The sequence below is a fragment of the Ochotona curzoniae genome, unplaced genomic scaffold (assembly GCF_017591425.1).
Source record: "Ochotona curzoniae isolate NIBS_2020 unplaced genomic scaffold, NIBS_Ocur_1.0 contig_1014, whole genome shotgun sequence".
Lineage (NCBI taxonomy): Eukaryota > Metazoa > Chordata > Mammalia > Lagomorpha > Ochotonidae > Ochotona > Ochotona curzoniae.
The window spans coordinates 53,132,077-53,147,912 of record NW_024464920.1 but is presented as its reverse complement, the minus strand read 5'-3'; the positions used below and the strand labels follow the sequence as shown (position 1 = coordinate 53,147,912).

General features: G+C 53.3%; 1 protein-coding gene across 1 annotated transcript; it reads right to left on the bottom strand.

Moving 5' to 3' along the window:
• Positions 1-3,506: 3,506 nt before the first annotated feature.
• ACR (acrosin) lies at positions 3,507-8,636 on the bottom strand. The gene is made up of 6 exons (XM_040991861.1): positions 8,560-8,636; positions 7,654-7,860; positions 7,228-7,511; positions 4,710-4,855; positions 3,959-4,233; positions 3,507-3,883 (listed from the first exon to the last, which is right to left on the bottom strand). Exons 1-6 carry the CDS (start codon positions 8,634-8,636, stop codon positions 3,595-3,597), a joined length of 1,278 nt encoding a protein of 425 aa, XP_040847795.1. The 3' UTR covers positions 3,507-3,594.
• Positions 8,637-15,836: the final 7,200 nt, after the last annotated feature.

Below are 15,836 nucleotides of genomic sequence, written 5' to 3'. Positions count from 1 at the left end.
CCTGCTACCAGTACCTAGAAGTTCCTGCTACAATTCTTATCCTACAATTCAATGTTGTATCACAAAGAAAAGGGAAATCTAAAGAATGAGGAAAGAATGAAAGCCTAAATCTAGATCCCTTGATTAGCATAGGCTCAATGGGGACAGCCAAGACAGTAGGAATGATAAAGGGCCCTTTTTGCAAGATATTGACCTCCAAGCTCAGGCTGAGCAAAAGGTTAACCTCGCAGTAGCAAATGCCAGGATGGATTAGAATTCTTCCACAGGGTGGTCCGGTGTCCATGCAAAAAAAGGTGGAGCTGCATTCAGGTGGTTGTAGTGACATCCGCCGAGCGAGCGGGGGGGGGGGGGGGGGGGGGGGGGGGGGGGGCCCTGCCGGTCAGCGGGAAATTCCTTGCGGCCCTGCCTGCAATGGAACAACACTCTTCACCCCTTCATGTCCCCCACATCTACTGCACAGACCCCAACAGAAAGCTATAGGTTAGGACACTTAAGAACAACTATTTCTCCTTTTAATTAATGAGTCTTAGGTTGTGGGTTTGGCAGAGTGGTTGGTTTGCCACTTGGAATACCTACTTTGGGTGTCATTGCCTGGATGTAGGTTCTTACTCTGTCTGCATCTCGCCTCCTGCCAAGGTAGACCGTGAGAGATCGCACTCCTGGCTCAACTGTTGAATCCCTACCACCAGCTCCTGGCCTTAGCCTGGCCCTGCCTTGGCAGCTGTTTTGGGTGTGACCTAGTGGGTATCACCTCTCTCTCTGCCTTGTTATTTTCAAATACATAAAATATTTAAGTGATTCAAATACTCAATTTAAGAGATCTCACTTGACTAAAATTTCAGGCATACATTGCCCATTGCTATGGTAAGATGTAGCTTTAAAACGACAGATTTTCTGTTACTGTAAAAGAGAATTTTCTTAAGAGTTCAAAGCTTTGGGGATGGTGTTGTGGCACAGCAGGTGAGGCTGCTGCTTGTGATACCAACATCTAAAGCCCTGGTTTGTTTCTGGGTTTGTTTTGTTTTGTTTATGTTGCTTACAAAGTTGACAAGATGCACACCCTTGAGGACCCTGATTAGGGTGGAGAGGGTCGAGGTATGGGGGATGGTGGGTGGGATGAATACTTCTAACTTTCCTTTCCCTCTGCATGTATGTGGGGAGAGAGGGCTGCCCCCAGCTGCCAAACCACACCAGCACCCAGGGATGGGAGATGTCTACCTGATGTCATCCTAGAAACCCTGAAGTGGAGAAAAATGTCTCAAGAGTATTGCTTGAGTGGTTTTGATAGTTCTGAGATGCTGCTGGTTTCATTGCTGCAGGTTTGAGAAAATCCTTCCAGGGTCCACTGGCTGACAGAACCCATCCCAGTGCATCCACTCACCCAGACATTTGCTGCCAAAGATCAGCCAGGAGAGTTGTCCAACCTGTTTTCCCCGTCTTCTGACATGGCACTGCCATCCTCTGCAGGCCCACATGGGTTATGGCCATCTTGTCCCATATGTGAGCTGTGCATGTGTTGAGCTTGGCAAGAGCGTGCTGAACTCAGTGCATTGCACTGGTCCACAGGAAAATAATACAGACTACAGCATCGTACAGGTCAAAATAGGTCCATGTGGTCCTCAGACCTGACAACCAACAGCTTCTGGGCTCCCATCTTACTCCCTGTTCCTGTTAGACTTTCTAACACTTCCCACCAAAGTGCTAGAGCCGTCACCTGTGGCTTCCCAAGGCGGGCTTCAATTGGGAACCAGGCACTACCATGTGGGAGCTGGACATTCTGGGCAGTTGGGCATTTTCATGCACAGAAAGATGAATACTCCCTTCTAGGAAGGAGATGCGGCACTATATCTTACGAATATCCTTGCTGTGGAAGATAAACTTAGAAAACCAAAATGAGTCTGTACATGCTATTGCAGAACCATCTCTAGATTTGATCAATGAACAAGGAAGTCAGAGTCACATGAACAGAGACGAAGCAGGAGGAAGTCACAATGTGTCAGTGTGTTCCAGTGCATGTGGCTTTTCAGTCTGAGGGATGACGACACCACAGCCTCCAGTCATAAGCATTCCCTGCCAGCATCCCAAACCACACCTGGACTCCTCCCGTGTGTCCTTATTTCAAGGTCGTGTGACCCTCTGGCACATCTGCCCAAGGACACAGAGCTGCTGGCAGTGAAGTGGGGGGTTTGCTTGAACCCAGGACCAGGGAATCCCAAAGGCAAATACCCATGGCTGCTGCACCAGCCTGTGACCCAAATGCAGAGAACTGCGTTTCAGGACTTCTCACTAGGTCCCTCCCAATAGCTTCAGTATCTGCTCCCAGCTGTCTGTGACCTGGGTTGGGCTGTCTCGTACTTGACCTCTGCAGCAGGGTTGTCTCTCCCCCTGGAACCTGCTGTCTTTAATGCAGCCACCAGATCTGAGTGACTCCCTAACCACAGGGAGCAGTTGGCCCCAGCATATCAGGATTTCTTTCCCAGTATTTTTTTTTTTAGATGTATTTGGAAGTCAAGAGTTACGGAGAGACAAAGAAAGAGCTCTTCCATCTGCTGGCTCACTCTGTAATTGGCCACGATGACTAGGGCCAGATTGAAGCCAGAAGCCAGGAGCTTTTTTTTGGTCTCTCATGTGGGTACAGGAGCCCAAGGACTTGGACTGTTCTGCACTGCTTTTCCAGGCCATTAACAGGGAGCTGGATCAAAAATGGAGTGACCATGACTTGAACAGGAGCCCTTATGCCATGCCAGCGCTACAGGTAGCAGATTAATTTGCTACACTACCATCCCAGCCCTTATCCCCAAAACTGTCAAACACACATGAGCGCTTTCAGTTGGTTCTAGCCTGAAGCAGCAAGGGCAGGTCTGCCACTCAGCCCCAGCTGAGCTCTTCACTCATCAGGTTATGTCCTTATCATTAAGTGGCTCAAATTGCTTTCTCTTCCTTACAATGGAAGACCTAATACCTCAAGATGGTAAGGAAGCCATTCAAAACACATTGTGAGCATCCTTGGTAACCCTGCAAAGTATAGAAATGATAATTTAAAAAAACTTGTTTGAATTCAGGAACTATCAATTGTAACCACAAGGCAGTAATGGACTTAAACAGGCTGTCCACTCAGAAACCTGTGGAACACTGACAAAGCAGTGCTTGCTGGTGATCTGTGTTGTGGCCTGCCCAGTGACCGTGATGTAAGGAAGCAACTCTTCTGCACACAAAAGGCACACAGCCTCCTGGTCAGACCTGGACACTTGCTTCTCTCCTGTCAGTGCAGCTGCAGCAGCTGCCTTCGGAGTCACCCCAGCAGGCACATGGCTACAGCTGTGTGAAACAACAGCCACACCTGACCTGCAGCCCCAGCACCTTACTCCATTATTAAACACCAGAATCAGGAATGAACAAACATGTCCATTTCACTGGTGAACGAAGCAGGTGTCGCTGTGATGGGGGTTAGGCTGAGTTAGGGAAAGCACCTAGAAAGAACTCCAAGGCATCTGGTTGTATGTGGATATAGTTTATATATGTATGAATATATTTTTACAAATAGATGTGCTCATTTAGTCTCTTCCTCTCAGGGTCCACTGAGAACATGTTGGATCAGGAAGTCAGGGTTACTTCTGGAAGCTCTGTGGTCTCCGAACCCACTGCGGCTGCTGCCATGTCATAAAAGATCTTGCCACCAGAAAAGGTTGTGCCCTCCTTCAATGCCTCAACGAGTTGCTGTAAGCGCTTGGCAAAAGAAAGTGCTGGGGGAACCTTGGCAGGAGGTGAGGGTGGAGGTGGGGGTGGAGGTGGGACCGGGGGTGGTGGAGGCGGAGGCGGGGGTGGAGGCAGAGGTGGGGCTTGGGCTGCAGATGGCTGAGGGGGTCGGGGCCGGGGTCGGGGTCGGGGTCGAGGCCGTGGCCTTGGCCGCGCCTGCACCTGCGCCTGCGGCCGAGGTCCAGCTGGCCGGGAAAGGTGTTGGAAATACCAAGCAGGGCGAGCCGGGGACTGGTGCCCAGGCGGGGGTCGGACTGGGGCAGGGGTTCTGCTAGTGGGAGGTGGGGTAGCTGGTTGAGTCATGCGCAAGGCAACAGAACCGATTTTAGAACCAATCCAGTCCAGGAAGGGCCAGGTAGCAGTGTAGATTCCGGGGCGCTTAGCCCGTGCACAGCCTACACCCCAGCTGGTGATGCCCTGGACCACGAAGGGCTCTTCCTTGCTTTCTTTGCACATGAGAGGCCCGCCGCTGTCCCCCTGCTCGGAAGGACACAGAGCTCACTCTCTGCCCAAGCCGCTGTTCCCTGGCAGAGAGGCAGAGGGCTCTAGGGGACAGTGAGGCACTACTACCATGAGTGTACATGGGGTGCTATGGTCTGAGGTGGGACCACAAGCGCTGAGCCTGGTGCATCAAGCATGTGCACTGCCTTGGCAGCCCTGGTGGTGAGAGCACAAATACATGTGGCATGCGCATCACTTCTTGGGCATCCCTGAGTACATGTAATTCTAGTGCTGTTTTCAGGGAAGAGACGTAAATACTGTCTTCAGGAGCAAGGTTTGAGTGAGGTGTCATCTCAAGGGTAGGGTGCAGTGCCAGGTGTGGAAGCTGGTGAATGCAAGCCAGAAAGAGTCCTGGGAAGAGGATTGGAGTTAGTGGAGCTTCAGGATCCAGAAAGAGGGGCCTAGGGGATCCTGCAGGCACCCCGGGGGTCTGGGCACACGAGGAAGATTACCTGACAGGTGTCAATCTTGCCTGAAGGATACCCTGCACACAGGTTGGTTGCTGTAATGCGTCCATTGTACCACTGGGTTGAATTACACAACTCGAGGTTGATGAGGTCCACTCGCGCCTCCATTAGCGTAGGTGATGGCATGACAGCTGCATTGGGCCATGCCAGGGTCAGAGACGACAGAAGGTATGCAAGAAGGCCCCCTGCTTCCACCAAGACCCATCCCAGGAGTTGCTCTAAGTAAACCCAGGGGCTACACAGCCAGTACTCTTGGCCACTGACTCATGCCAAGAGGGGAAGAAAACACACAAAGGATGGAGCAGAAGGGGTGGTAAAGGTGATTAATGAGTGTTATAGGAAGAGTGGATAGAGGGCAAGCAGTGGAGCAGGGTGCCAAGCAGACACACGTTGTCAGACACCAGATCTTGCTACTCCCACTGCAGATCAGCAGGTTGGAGTGGTGCACATGCAGGCCCACCAGCAGGCAGAGCTGGAACTGGGCCCAGGGCTACTCCTTCTGGATTTCAGTCTAAAACCATGCGTCAACAAGCCCCTTGCTCTCCCAGGGCTCCTCCACTGATAGAGGTAAGTTGTTTTGAGGTTCTTGGAGGAGGAGTCTGGGATGGTCCCTCCACACTCAGGAGAACCTGTTGGTGATCCTGAAGCTAAGTCAGGGCTGTTTGTAGGCTAAGGCTGTGCAGCAACTCATACAGCCAGCATCGTGTTTGTCGCCTAGAGCCCAAGAATCAGGGCTGCTGGATCTGGATGCAGCACGTCTATGAATGGCTAGAGGGAATGGCAGCTCCAGAGCACAGCTGTGCTGGCCAGGAGGCAGGCAGGAAGAACAGAGCTGCCCCTGTGGCAGGGCTTCATCAGTGGCTATTGGGCCATTTCCTGGTTCCTGCAGCTTTTTCTTCCTCACAACCCAAGAAGCAGTGGAAGCTTACCTGCACTGCCCTGAGACATACTAAAATGACATACAGCAGCCCTGGCCTGCCAGCTATTAGGGTGACGTTTTAAATCCAAAGCACACTCCTGCCAGCCCTGGTGTCTGAAAACAAAGGCTGCAGGAACTCCAGCATTCAGCACCTAGGACAGCTCTTTCAGCCACCAAAGTAAAAAGGTGGAAGAAGGAGGTGGAAAATGAGAGGCATAAGGAAACTGGACACTTCTGTATGACTTGGGCTTCGGGATGGAGCATGTGTCTACAAAAAGGAGAGAGACAGAAACATACGCAGAGAGACAGACCCACGAACTTTAAAGGGATTCTAGAAGCAAAAAGTCTTGTATGACATCTGAGGTGCACCTGGGACTTCACAACCCTCCAATGCAATGGGGTGGCTACAGTGGGGTGGCAGTGGGGACTCCACAACCCTCCAGTGCAATGGGGTGGCTACAGTGGGGCGGCAGTGGGGACCCTGAGCACACCTCTCAGGGATGACCAGAGTTGTGGTGTGGTCACATGGGTGGTCAGAGACTCAGACAGGAAGAACATCACCCTTGCTCCCAACACCAGCACTGAGCCTTGGGCATCAGCAGCTGAGGCAGAGACTGGCACCCTGGGCCAGGGAGGGGTGCCTATGTGTCCATGAGGCAAGGGACAGACCTGTCAGATACTCAGCCCTGTCTCTGTGACAAGGCTGGGGGTAAGAGGGAATGTTGGGGTTGTTCTCTGTTGCTGCCTTGAATTAGGGGCTTAAATATTCCAATATCAAAGAAAAGGAGAGGCTGATGGCTAAAACAACCAGTCGCACTTTCAGTTAAAGTGTGTCTGCACAAAAATTCACATGGCTGTTTAGGAGACATGGAGAGCTTTTGGGTGAGACCTTATGTGATCTTGTCATCCTGTCCAAGCATTGCTGCCCATTACTGCCAGTTAGTGGGGAGTCGCTGTTGCTTCTGGAGTAAATGGTGCCACAAAGTTTTCAGTGTGACTCGCAGCAACAGCTGTCATTCTGGGTCACTCCCCCAGACCTCTGGTGAGCCTGCTATGGTATGAGAACCCCCTGTTCAGTCACAGCTTGCGTTTTCAGTGGTTAGGGTCATGCTGGGTGAGTAGATCTCCTGGCCAGGGACACAGAGATCTAAGGAGGCAGCCATGCCCACCCTGAAGGGCACAGAAGCTGAGGGACAGCTGCAAGGGGCCTCCCAAGCTGGAGTATATAACTCTGGAGAGCCCCTCCCCAACTACTGGGGGTTCAAGGCCGGTGCCCTGACTGGCCAAGGGTGGGCACATATTGTGAAATGCTCAGCTCAGAGACCACCAACTCAGCCCTACCACTCACAGCCCCAGAACCACACACAGGGCTCTTCCCCAACTGCCAGTGCCAGTGGGTTTCTGGTGTCAATTACAGACGCCATCGGGAAGGTGCCAGGACCTACTTGTGTCCTCAGCTCAGCCTTCCCCAAAGAAGCAGGAGCAGGCACCAGTCATGGGACCTGGGACAGGACAAACAGGCACCCCCAAGATCCCAGGAGGAGCCGCAGCAGTGCCCCCCCAAGCAGCCCCTCCCGCACTCACCGTCCTCTTTGACGAACCCCCAGCCAGCCACATAGCAGATCTGGGGAGGTTTCATGGAGACTGCCTTGGCTGGGGGCAGGCAGGCAGGTCCAATGAAGGGCCCGCAGGCAACAGGAGGGGTGATCTTCAAGAGAGCGATGTCGTTTCCCTCACCCAGGTAGTCAAAGTGATCGTGGATGATGATCTTCTCCACATACCTCTCCTGCAGAGGTGGCTTCACTGGCTTGTTGGTCCCGTATTCTATCTCCTGGGCTCCAAACACCAGCCTCCACTCGTGCACTTTTCTATGAGTAAGGGTCAGCCAGCCACTCGCTGCATGGGCTGGTTGGGCCTTCCCCCACCTGGAGTCCATAGGAGGCCCTTGGGAGGGTCCCTGTAAGATAGGAGCCACCCTGTCAACCCCCAGCCTTACATTCCCACACATACTTTTTCTTATTGAAGCAGTGGGCGGCAGTGAGCACCCAGTAGGAGTTCAGCAGGATGCCTCCGCAGGCGTGATATCTGCGGTTGTTGCGTGCCGTGAAGAGCTGCAGGCTGACCATCCAGGGCCAGGCTCCCTGCTGTGCGGCCTGCCCACCAACGATCCGGAACCCCCCTTGTGGGTTCTGCTTGAAGCGCAACCCACAGGGGCCACTGAGGAGAGACCAGAGTACAGCTCAAACTGAGAAAAGGCCCCACTTGGGCCTCAGCCTCCACATGCTTGCGGGAGCAGGGGTAGGGGCTGGACAGAGCTGCAGGGGACCATTTGGAGGTCATTTCTAGGGTCTTATGGGCAGAGAGAGGGCCTGTGTGGTTCCTGGAGGCAGTGGAGTAGGGCAGGTGCACATGTAGTGGCAGGAGAGTGGCCATGGGCAGGCATAGAAGTTCACAGAAGTGAGGTGCCAGGTTAGGAGCCATGGGGACTTAAAAGGGGTAGGCCTGAGGACTGGGTCACAGGTATGTGGCCACCAAGAGCTGGAAAGCTGTTGGTCATTAGTGTCTTAAGCTAAGGGAGGTTAAAGAGAGTGGGGGATGCTAAGGCCTGTTTTGAGGACCCTGGGGATTCTACAGGATAGGCCCCTGAAAACTTGCAAGGTGCCAGGATTCAGCCACAGCAGGGACAAGCTCCTGGGGCTGTGGGGGTTCCGGGAGCCGAGGGTCCAATTCAGGGAGAAGCTGTGTGTGAGTGGGGCACAGAGGCCCCAAGTGACAGTTCTGAAAGTGAGGAGTGTCTGAGCTTACAACAGCTCTGGCCCAGGCCCAACCTCCTCCTCCTCAGCCCCAGGCAGCAGGAGCCTGGGCACCCCTCTTCAGAAGACCCTCTTCACCTGATGGATGTGCCCCGACACTTACTCACACGTGGAGTTATCTTTGGCAACGACAGACACTGCCAAGACCAGCAGAACGGCAGTTGGCAGCATCTCCACCATACTCCTGCTTGGCTCGACCTTGAGCCAGTGACCTCACAGAGCTCTGTGGGCTCCCAGCCAATCAGCAGAGGGACCTCACACCCCACCCCCCAGCAGCAAGGTGATGCAAGCCCTTAGCCTTAACGGATTCACTGAAGTGGCTTCTCAACTTCCCCAGAGCTAGGATCATCATTTCCAGTAGGTTTTTCTAAACCCCACATCCCCCAAAGCTCCAACCCTATACAGAGAGAGGTCAGAGGCCTCTGGGTTGGACCTTAAGGCAGTCCGACTTGCCAGTTTCCACCAGGAGTCAGGGTCACCAGATGGACAGATTCTCAATTCTCACTGGGGAAGTTGTATTTCACCTTTTAGTCTTTTTCTTCTATTCTGCTTATTTGTATTTATTTGAAATAGAGACCTATCTGCTGGCTCATTCCCCAGATGTTCTCAACAGTCAGGCCTGGGCCAGGCTGTAGCCACAAGCCTGGAATTCAGTAAGGGTCTCCCATGCAGGTGGCAGGAACCCAGCTCCTAATCCCCTCCCAGCACTGCACTAGCAGGAGGCAGCACTGAAGTACAGGAGCTGGGAGCCGAACCCTCGGATGTAGAATGTAGTGCAGTCAGTGGCAGCTTAATAGCTGCACCACACACCTACCCTCCTTTCCTTTTTAAGATTTATTATTGTATTTGGGAGAGTGGAAGAAGGAAAGGCAATGAGAGAGGTATTTCATTTGCTGGTTCACTCCCTAAATGACCACCATGGCCAAGCTGGAGCCAAATGGTAGCGAGGAGGCAGGAGCTTCATCCACATCTCCCACGTGGGTAGCGGGGGCCCAAGCACTAAGTCCACTTTCCACTGTTTTCCCAAGTCAAAAACAGAGAGCTGGGCCCGGCACGGTGGCGCAGTGGTTAAGGTCCTCGCCTTGCACGCCCGGGATCCCATATGGGCGCCGGTTCTATCCCGGCAGCCCCGCTTCCCTTCCAGCTCCCTGCCTGTGGCCCGGGAAAGCAGTCAAGGATGGCCCAAAGCTTTGGGACCCTGCACCCGCGTGGGAGACCCAGAAGAGGCTCCTGGCTTTGGATCGGCATAGTATCGGCCGTTGCGCTCACTTGGGGAGTGAATCATCGGACGGAAGATCTTCCTCTCTGTCTCTCCTCTCTGTATATCTGCCTTTCCAATAAAAAAATAATAAAAATAAATCTTAAAAAAAAAACAGAGCTAGATGGAAAGTAGAGCATCTGGGACTTGAACTAGCTCCAGAGTGGTATGGTACCATTGCAGGTAGCAGTTTTACTGGCCATACCACAGTGCCAGCCCCATGGCCCCGCCTTTCCAGTATATGTCATCAGCAATGATCCCAAGGAGCCTCTTGAATTTCTCTAACTGATGACCATGAAGCCCATCTTCCCATCTGTTGCCCAGAATCACAAAGCCATTTTAAAAACATTTATTTTTATTAGAAAGGCAGATTTAGAGAGAAGGAGAGACAGAAAGAACTCCACTGGTTCACTCCCCAAGTGGCTGCAACAGCCAGAGCTGAGTCAACCTGATGCCAGGAGCCAGGAGCTTCTTCTGAGTCTCCCACGTGGGTGCAGGGTCCCAAAGTTTTGGGCCATCCTCTTCTGCCTTCCAAGTGTCCAGGCAAGGAGCTGGAAGGGAAGTGGAGCAGCTGGGATATAAACTGGCACTCATATGGTATCCTGGTGTGTTCAAGGCGAAGATTTAGCCACTAGACCATTGCACTTGGCCCAGATTCAGTCTTACACTTTCTTCTGGAATGTCCCAGGTCTGCACTTAAGTGCACAGGTGTCATTGAGAATTTTCCTCACAGTTGCCTGGGTATTGCAGCATATCATGATCTCTCTCCACCTGTCAGCAGATCTGATCTCTTCCAGGTAACAAGAGGCCTCTGGTCCCACAAAGACAACTGTTTGCATGTTGACAGCTCTCACCTTCTCTACCCAGGGTTGCCCTACCTGGTGGTCAGAGCTCCTCATTCCCTCTGGAGGACTGTCCAGAGGACTCCCCTCTGGCCCTGTTTATCAAGAACCTTCACTATCTTCACACAGTGTCCAACATCCACTACCCTTGCAAGTCGGAAGGGTTCTCCCACGACTAAGCCAGGACCTCATTTTGGTTTCCCCCTTGTGGCTTGCAGAATGACCCAATTCCCATCTGGGAGCACTGAGTTCCACCATTCCTGCTCTGCAAGTAATAGGTTTTATTTTTCTTTAGTCGATGGAGGCAGGTCCCAAGGAAACTCAATGCTGACATCTTTGTCTCTGACCAGCATGTTGGCGGTGCCCCACCTCTCCTAGAGTGACAGGAGTGACATGTTTCCCCATGTCCCAGGGAGTTTTATTCACGTGCTCACCTCTGAGCATCTCTGGGTCTTCCACTTGCCAGGGGTGCTTCTCTCTTGGGAAGTAAGCAGATGTGAGGTGTTCTCAACTCCTCTACTGACTATCATGAGCCCTTCTGGTCCTGGCCCAAGTGCTAAGAGACTGCAGCATAACTATTGAGTGTCAGGCCATATACATGTATGTATGTATGTGTGTGTGTGTATAATATTTGTTCCTATATATGTTCATTACACATGTTATATGTTCATTATATATAATATATAACATATAATGTATAATAAACTTTCTGATTTAGATGGAGATCTGCCATCTCCTGGCTCACTCACTCCAGATGCCCACAGCAGCCAAGCATGGGCTCTGTGAGTGGCAGGGAGCCACCTAAGTTCCTACTTTCTGCCTCCCAAGATGTGCACCGGCAGGAAGCTACAGTTGAGATCAGAGCTGGGACAGGCACCCACTGTACTGGCATCCCAAATTGCATGTAACCACGGCAACACATGTCAGCCCTAGGCCCCGTTGGCTTTCCTGAGTGTCAGGCTATGCCTGACAAATAACTAAAAAGACTTTGGAAAAATAGTTCAAGAAATCGTAACAAGGATTTAAGAACTGATATTACAGTTTTCCAGCTGTTGAAGGAAAGATTACTCAGTGTCTTTAAAGTAGGATTTTTGTGGGTATAAAAGCACTATAGCATTTAGGTCCATGAGAATTATCTAAAAGAATGATGAACATTTTATTGTAAATGTTGATATGTACAATTTTTAGAAATCATGACAAGTGCAACTAAAATTTAAATATATGAAAATGTTGGTATAAACTTTAAAATGAATGATAGCACCTAGTTTTTAAAATTTTACTTTCATCTACTTTAAAGAGAGAGCAGAAGAGTGAGACAGTGAGAAAGAAGTGTTCCATCTGCCAATTGACTCCTCAAATGCCTGCAGCAACAGGAAGTGGGTCAGGCTGAAGTCAAGAGCTTGGAACTCAGCCCACGTCTCCCTCCCAGTGTCTGCAGGAAGCTGGCCACCGAAGCAGGGGCTTAACTCCCTATACCACAATGGCTCCATCCTCCAGCTGCCCTGGTCCCTGGTTTGGAACACCATTGTAGGAGGCAACACAGACAGTTCTAGAAGATGGCATTGCTCACCCTGCTGAACCCACCCAGGCTTCTAGAAGGCACCACCCAAAGTGACAAGGAGACCGGGGGCTGCCAAACAGATACCTAGAGGGAGAGTGGCTGGGCTCCCTCCCTTCTGGTTCAGGAAGAAGAAAGGAGACCAGGGCAGCTGGAGGATGGAGTACTGAGCCCCATGTCTTTTCCCCAAGAAGACGCTCCCCGAGTAGGGTTCAGAGCACTTTGATAGCCAAGGGGGTGTGCTGGGGAACTAGTGTGGGGAGAGCGCAGGAGTGCTGCTTCTCACCTGTTGTAGCAAGTCTCTGCCCCAGCATGCAGGTACCAAAGCAGCACAGCCTGGCAGGGCTTCATCTTCTCTGTGGTCCCAGGTGGTTTGGGATCCATAACAGGAGGAACCCTGTGCTTTGCTCAGGAGAAAGCCAATGCCGGCTCCCTTCTCACCACAGCTCCCAGCAGAGTCCTGGTTAGAGACCCAAGGCCCCGGGCCTGCTCCAAGAAGACCCCTCATGTCCCTGCTGTGATGCCCGGGTCCCGTCAGGCCCTCTGCCTATATATTCACTTCTTCACACCCCTTGTCTTACTTTCTATGTAGTCCTTTCATATAGTGACATAATGGGATGAAAAATCAGACATTGTCGAACATTCGGAACTCAATAGTCTAAACGTACTGCGCATCACAGCCAATAGCTGTGTGAACCCCTTAGCTACTTCCTGAGTGAGCCCCTGCCCCAGGCATCTCATTCCTGCCCCACTAAGTTTGGGAAAACCTCAGAGGCAGGTTTCACTCTTGCTTTTTTTCTGAGTATCCAAGCTTCCTCAATCCTGCATGACCAGGCCCTGGGCCACTACCTCTCTTTCACCATCATCACCCAATGTAGGGGATGAGCCCTGGGCCCTCAAAGTCTTGGGACCCTGCCTGCTCTGTTCCGACCCATCTTAATGCAGCATCTTGTCTCCTTTTCACTGACAAGGCATTTCTTCCTTTCTGGAGGCCACCCTACCTCACCAGGTGCACACAGGACTGCCTCCCTGGCTACATTATGCACACCAGCTTCTGAGGCCCCCACACCCTCACGAAGAACACTGTTTGTCTTTGGGGCCTGGGCTGTAAAAAAGAAGAAAGACAAACCTCACATTCTACGGAGCTCAGGCCAGGAGGGAAACAATCTGTGTCAAGAAGCACCGAGGGCCAGAACTGTGCTCCAAAGGGGTTCAGCTGCTGCCTGCTACAAGGAAGCCCGTATGGGTGTCTGTTAGGGACTCGGGTCCCTGTATGTGCTTGGGAAAGCTGCGGAAGATGACCAAGTGCTTTGGCCCTTAGATTCCTGTGGGAGACCCCAGAGAAGGTCCTGGCTCCTGGTTCCGCCCAGGTGCACTTGGGCAGTGAACCAGTGGATGGAAGATGCGCCTTTCTTGCTCTCTCTATATAGCTCTAACATTCAAATCTTTAAAAAGAAACACCAACTTGCTCTAGTGTGAGATGCTGTCGGTGTGGGAGGGGACAAAAGACAACTCCTACTCTGGGGAGGACTGGCGAGGGAAAGGCTTCCAGACTGCCCAGGTGGGAGGAGTGGGCCTGAGCAGAGGTGCAGTGGTAGAGAAGCAGGAACAGGCACCCAGGAGACCAGTCAGAACCCTGTCTTCAGCGAGCAGAGGCCAGGTCTGGAGGCAGCAACCACTGAATCTGTGCAAGGGGAGATGGGCCTGAACTCGGGCATGGGGCAGGAGAGGGCTCAGTTGGAGTGGCAGACCTAGTAACACCCCTGGACCCTGTAAAGGGGCGGGGACAGAGGTCATGGAAATACCAGCAGCGAGCTGGTGGGCTGGGGATAGAGCTCCGTTTGATAAGCATGGACAGGGGCCCCGCAGACTCAGGAAGGGACCCAGAACTTGAGCCAGTGTTGGCAGGAAGGCAGGTGTGGCACGAGGACCGTGTGCATCCAGGGAAAGATGTAGGCGCAGGGCCAGATGTGTCCAGGGAAGGCATGGGGGCATGGGGCTAGGTGTGGGTATAGTGACTGTATGTGTCCTGGGAAAGATGTGGGCATGGTCAGGTGTGCCCCAAGGAAGGTAAGGGCACTAGGGTATGGTGTGCTCTGGGCAGGCATGCAGTTCCCCGAGGCTGCGTCTGTTTGCCTCCCCAGAGCCAGGCACACCTGTGCTCCTAGCGTCTGCACAAGCAGGCAACCGAGACGTGGCCTCATTTCTTATAAATTTATTTCATAATATTATAATAATTATCAATAATAATAATAATATAAGAAACATAGATCTCTGTGGGGTGTATCACAACGTCAGGGTCAGGAGGCCTCGGGACTGGAGCGGGGGAAGCCCCCGGATTGAGCTCCATACAAAAGGAGGGGTGAAGCGAAACTGACCCTGTCAAGTTAAAAACCCAAATGGAACGGAACCTAAAACCCACAGGTGAGTGTGAGACAGTGTGTGGCAGTCTCCTGGCGACTGCTGCGGGACCTGGTGTGTCTGACGGCGTGGGTGCGGCTCTGCCCGGGGAGTGGGCCCGTGGGTGGGGGCGGGGCAGGCGTGCCAGGCCCCTGGGCTGTGAACTTTTTTTTCCTTTTTATTAAAAAAAGCTAGAAATATAAACAGAAACTTGTGAGTGACGTGGATGGAGCTTAGTCCAGACTCCAAACCCTAGGTTTAAAAACGCCCCAGGACCCCCACCCCACGGGCCATGGCCGACCGTGAGGAGTCACAGTAAGGGGGGGCTGGGCGCCCTCAAGGGTCTCTGACTCTCTCTAGGACCCTGAAATGCCCTCAGGAGCCCAAAGGGGAGTGCTGCCTCCAAGGGGATCTTTGGGGCCACTCCAGGGGTGCAGCTCTGGACGGCCAGGCTGGGCCAGCAGTGGGAGCCAGGGGTAGGGCCCCCGACTGCAGCCTGCGGCGGCTCCCAGGGGCCACCGAGCACTTGGGCACGCCCAGGGCTCCCGCCACATCCAGCTCCACCCGTGCGCACGTGTGTGCGCACAGGGTTGGGGCCCAAGGCAGGGGAGCTTCTCTGCTGTGGATGCCCGAAACGCAGGAGGAGGGGGAGACCCTGTGAGGAAGACGGCTGGGGACGGGGCGTGGAGTGCTAAGCCCACGCCCTGCCCCCAGGCCACGGGGTGGGCCGCCTGCCGCCCCTCCCTCGAGCAGCACCTGCAGGATCGATGGGGCTCGGATGGGGCTCCGCGAGGAAAGGGGCCGAGCAAACGGAACCCCCGGGCCCGCCACCAGGACCCTGGCCAACCCCAGACCAGCTGGAGCGTCCCCTGCCCTGCGAGGGTCGGCAGTGGCAGTGAGGGGCCGGAGATGGAAGACTGGGCTGGGCAGTGGGGCCGGGAAGAGGGGCTGCTAGGGACAGAGATATTTGTTCCTTGTCTCGCTCCGGATATTGAGTGGATTAGAGTATGCAAACTGGGGGGTCCTTAGCCCCCGCCGAGAACCCCAGTGTTTCCCTCCCTCCCCCCGAGTCGCCAAGGCGTGTTCCGGCCTCGCATGCTGGACTAGGTTCCCGCTCCGGGCGAGGGGCCACCAGGAGCTACGAAGGCGGCGGTCAGGGCAGAGCACCGCACCACAGGCCCTCCCGCCCGGCCCCCACCCACCCCCCCACCCCCGGTCTGTGCCCTTTCCCGCCTGTGCGCGGGGCCAGGCGCTAAGCAATGTACAGGGCAAGTCTCCGAGCAACAGCAAACAGGACGATTCATGCAACATTCCCGGCCCGG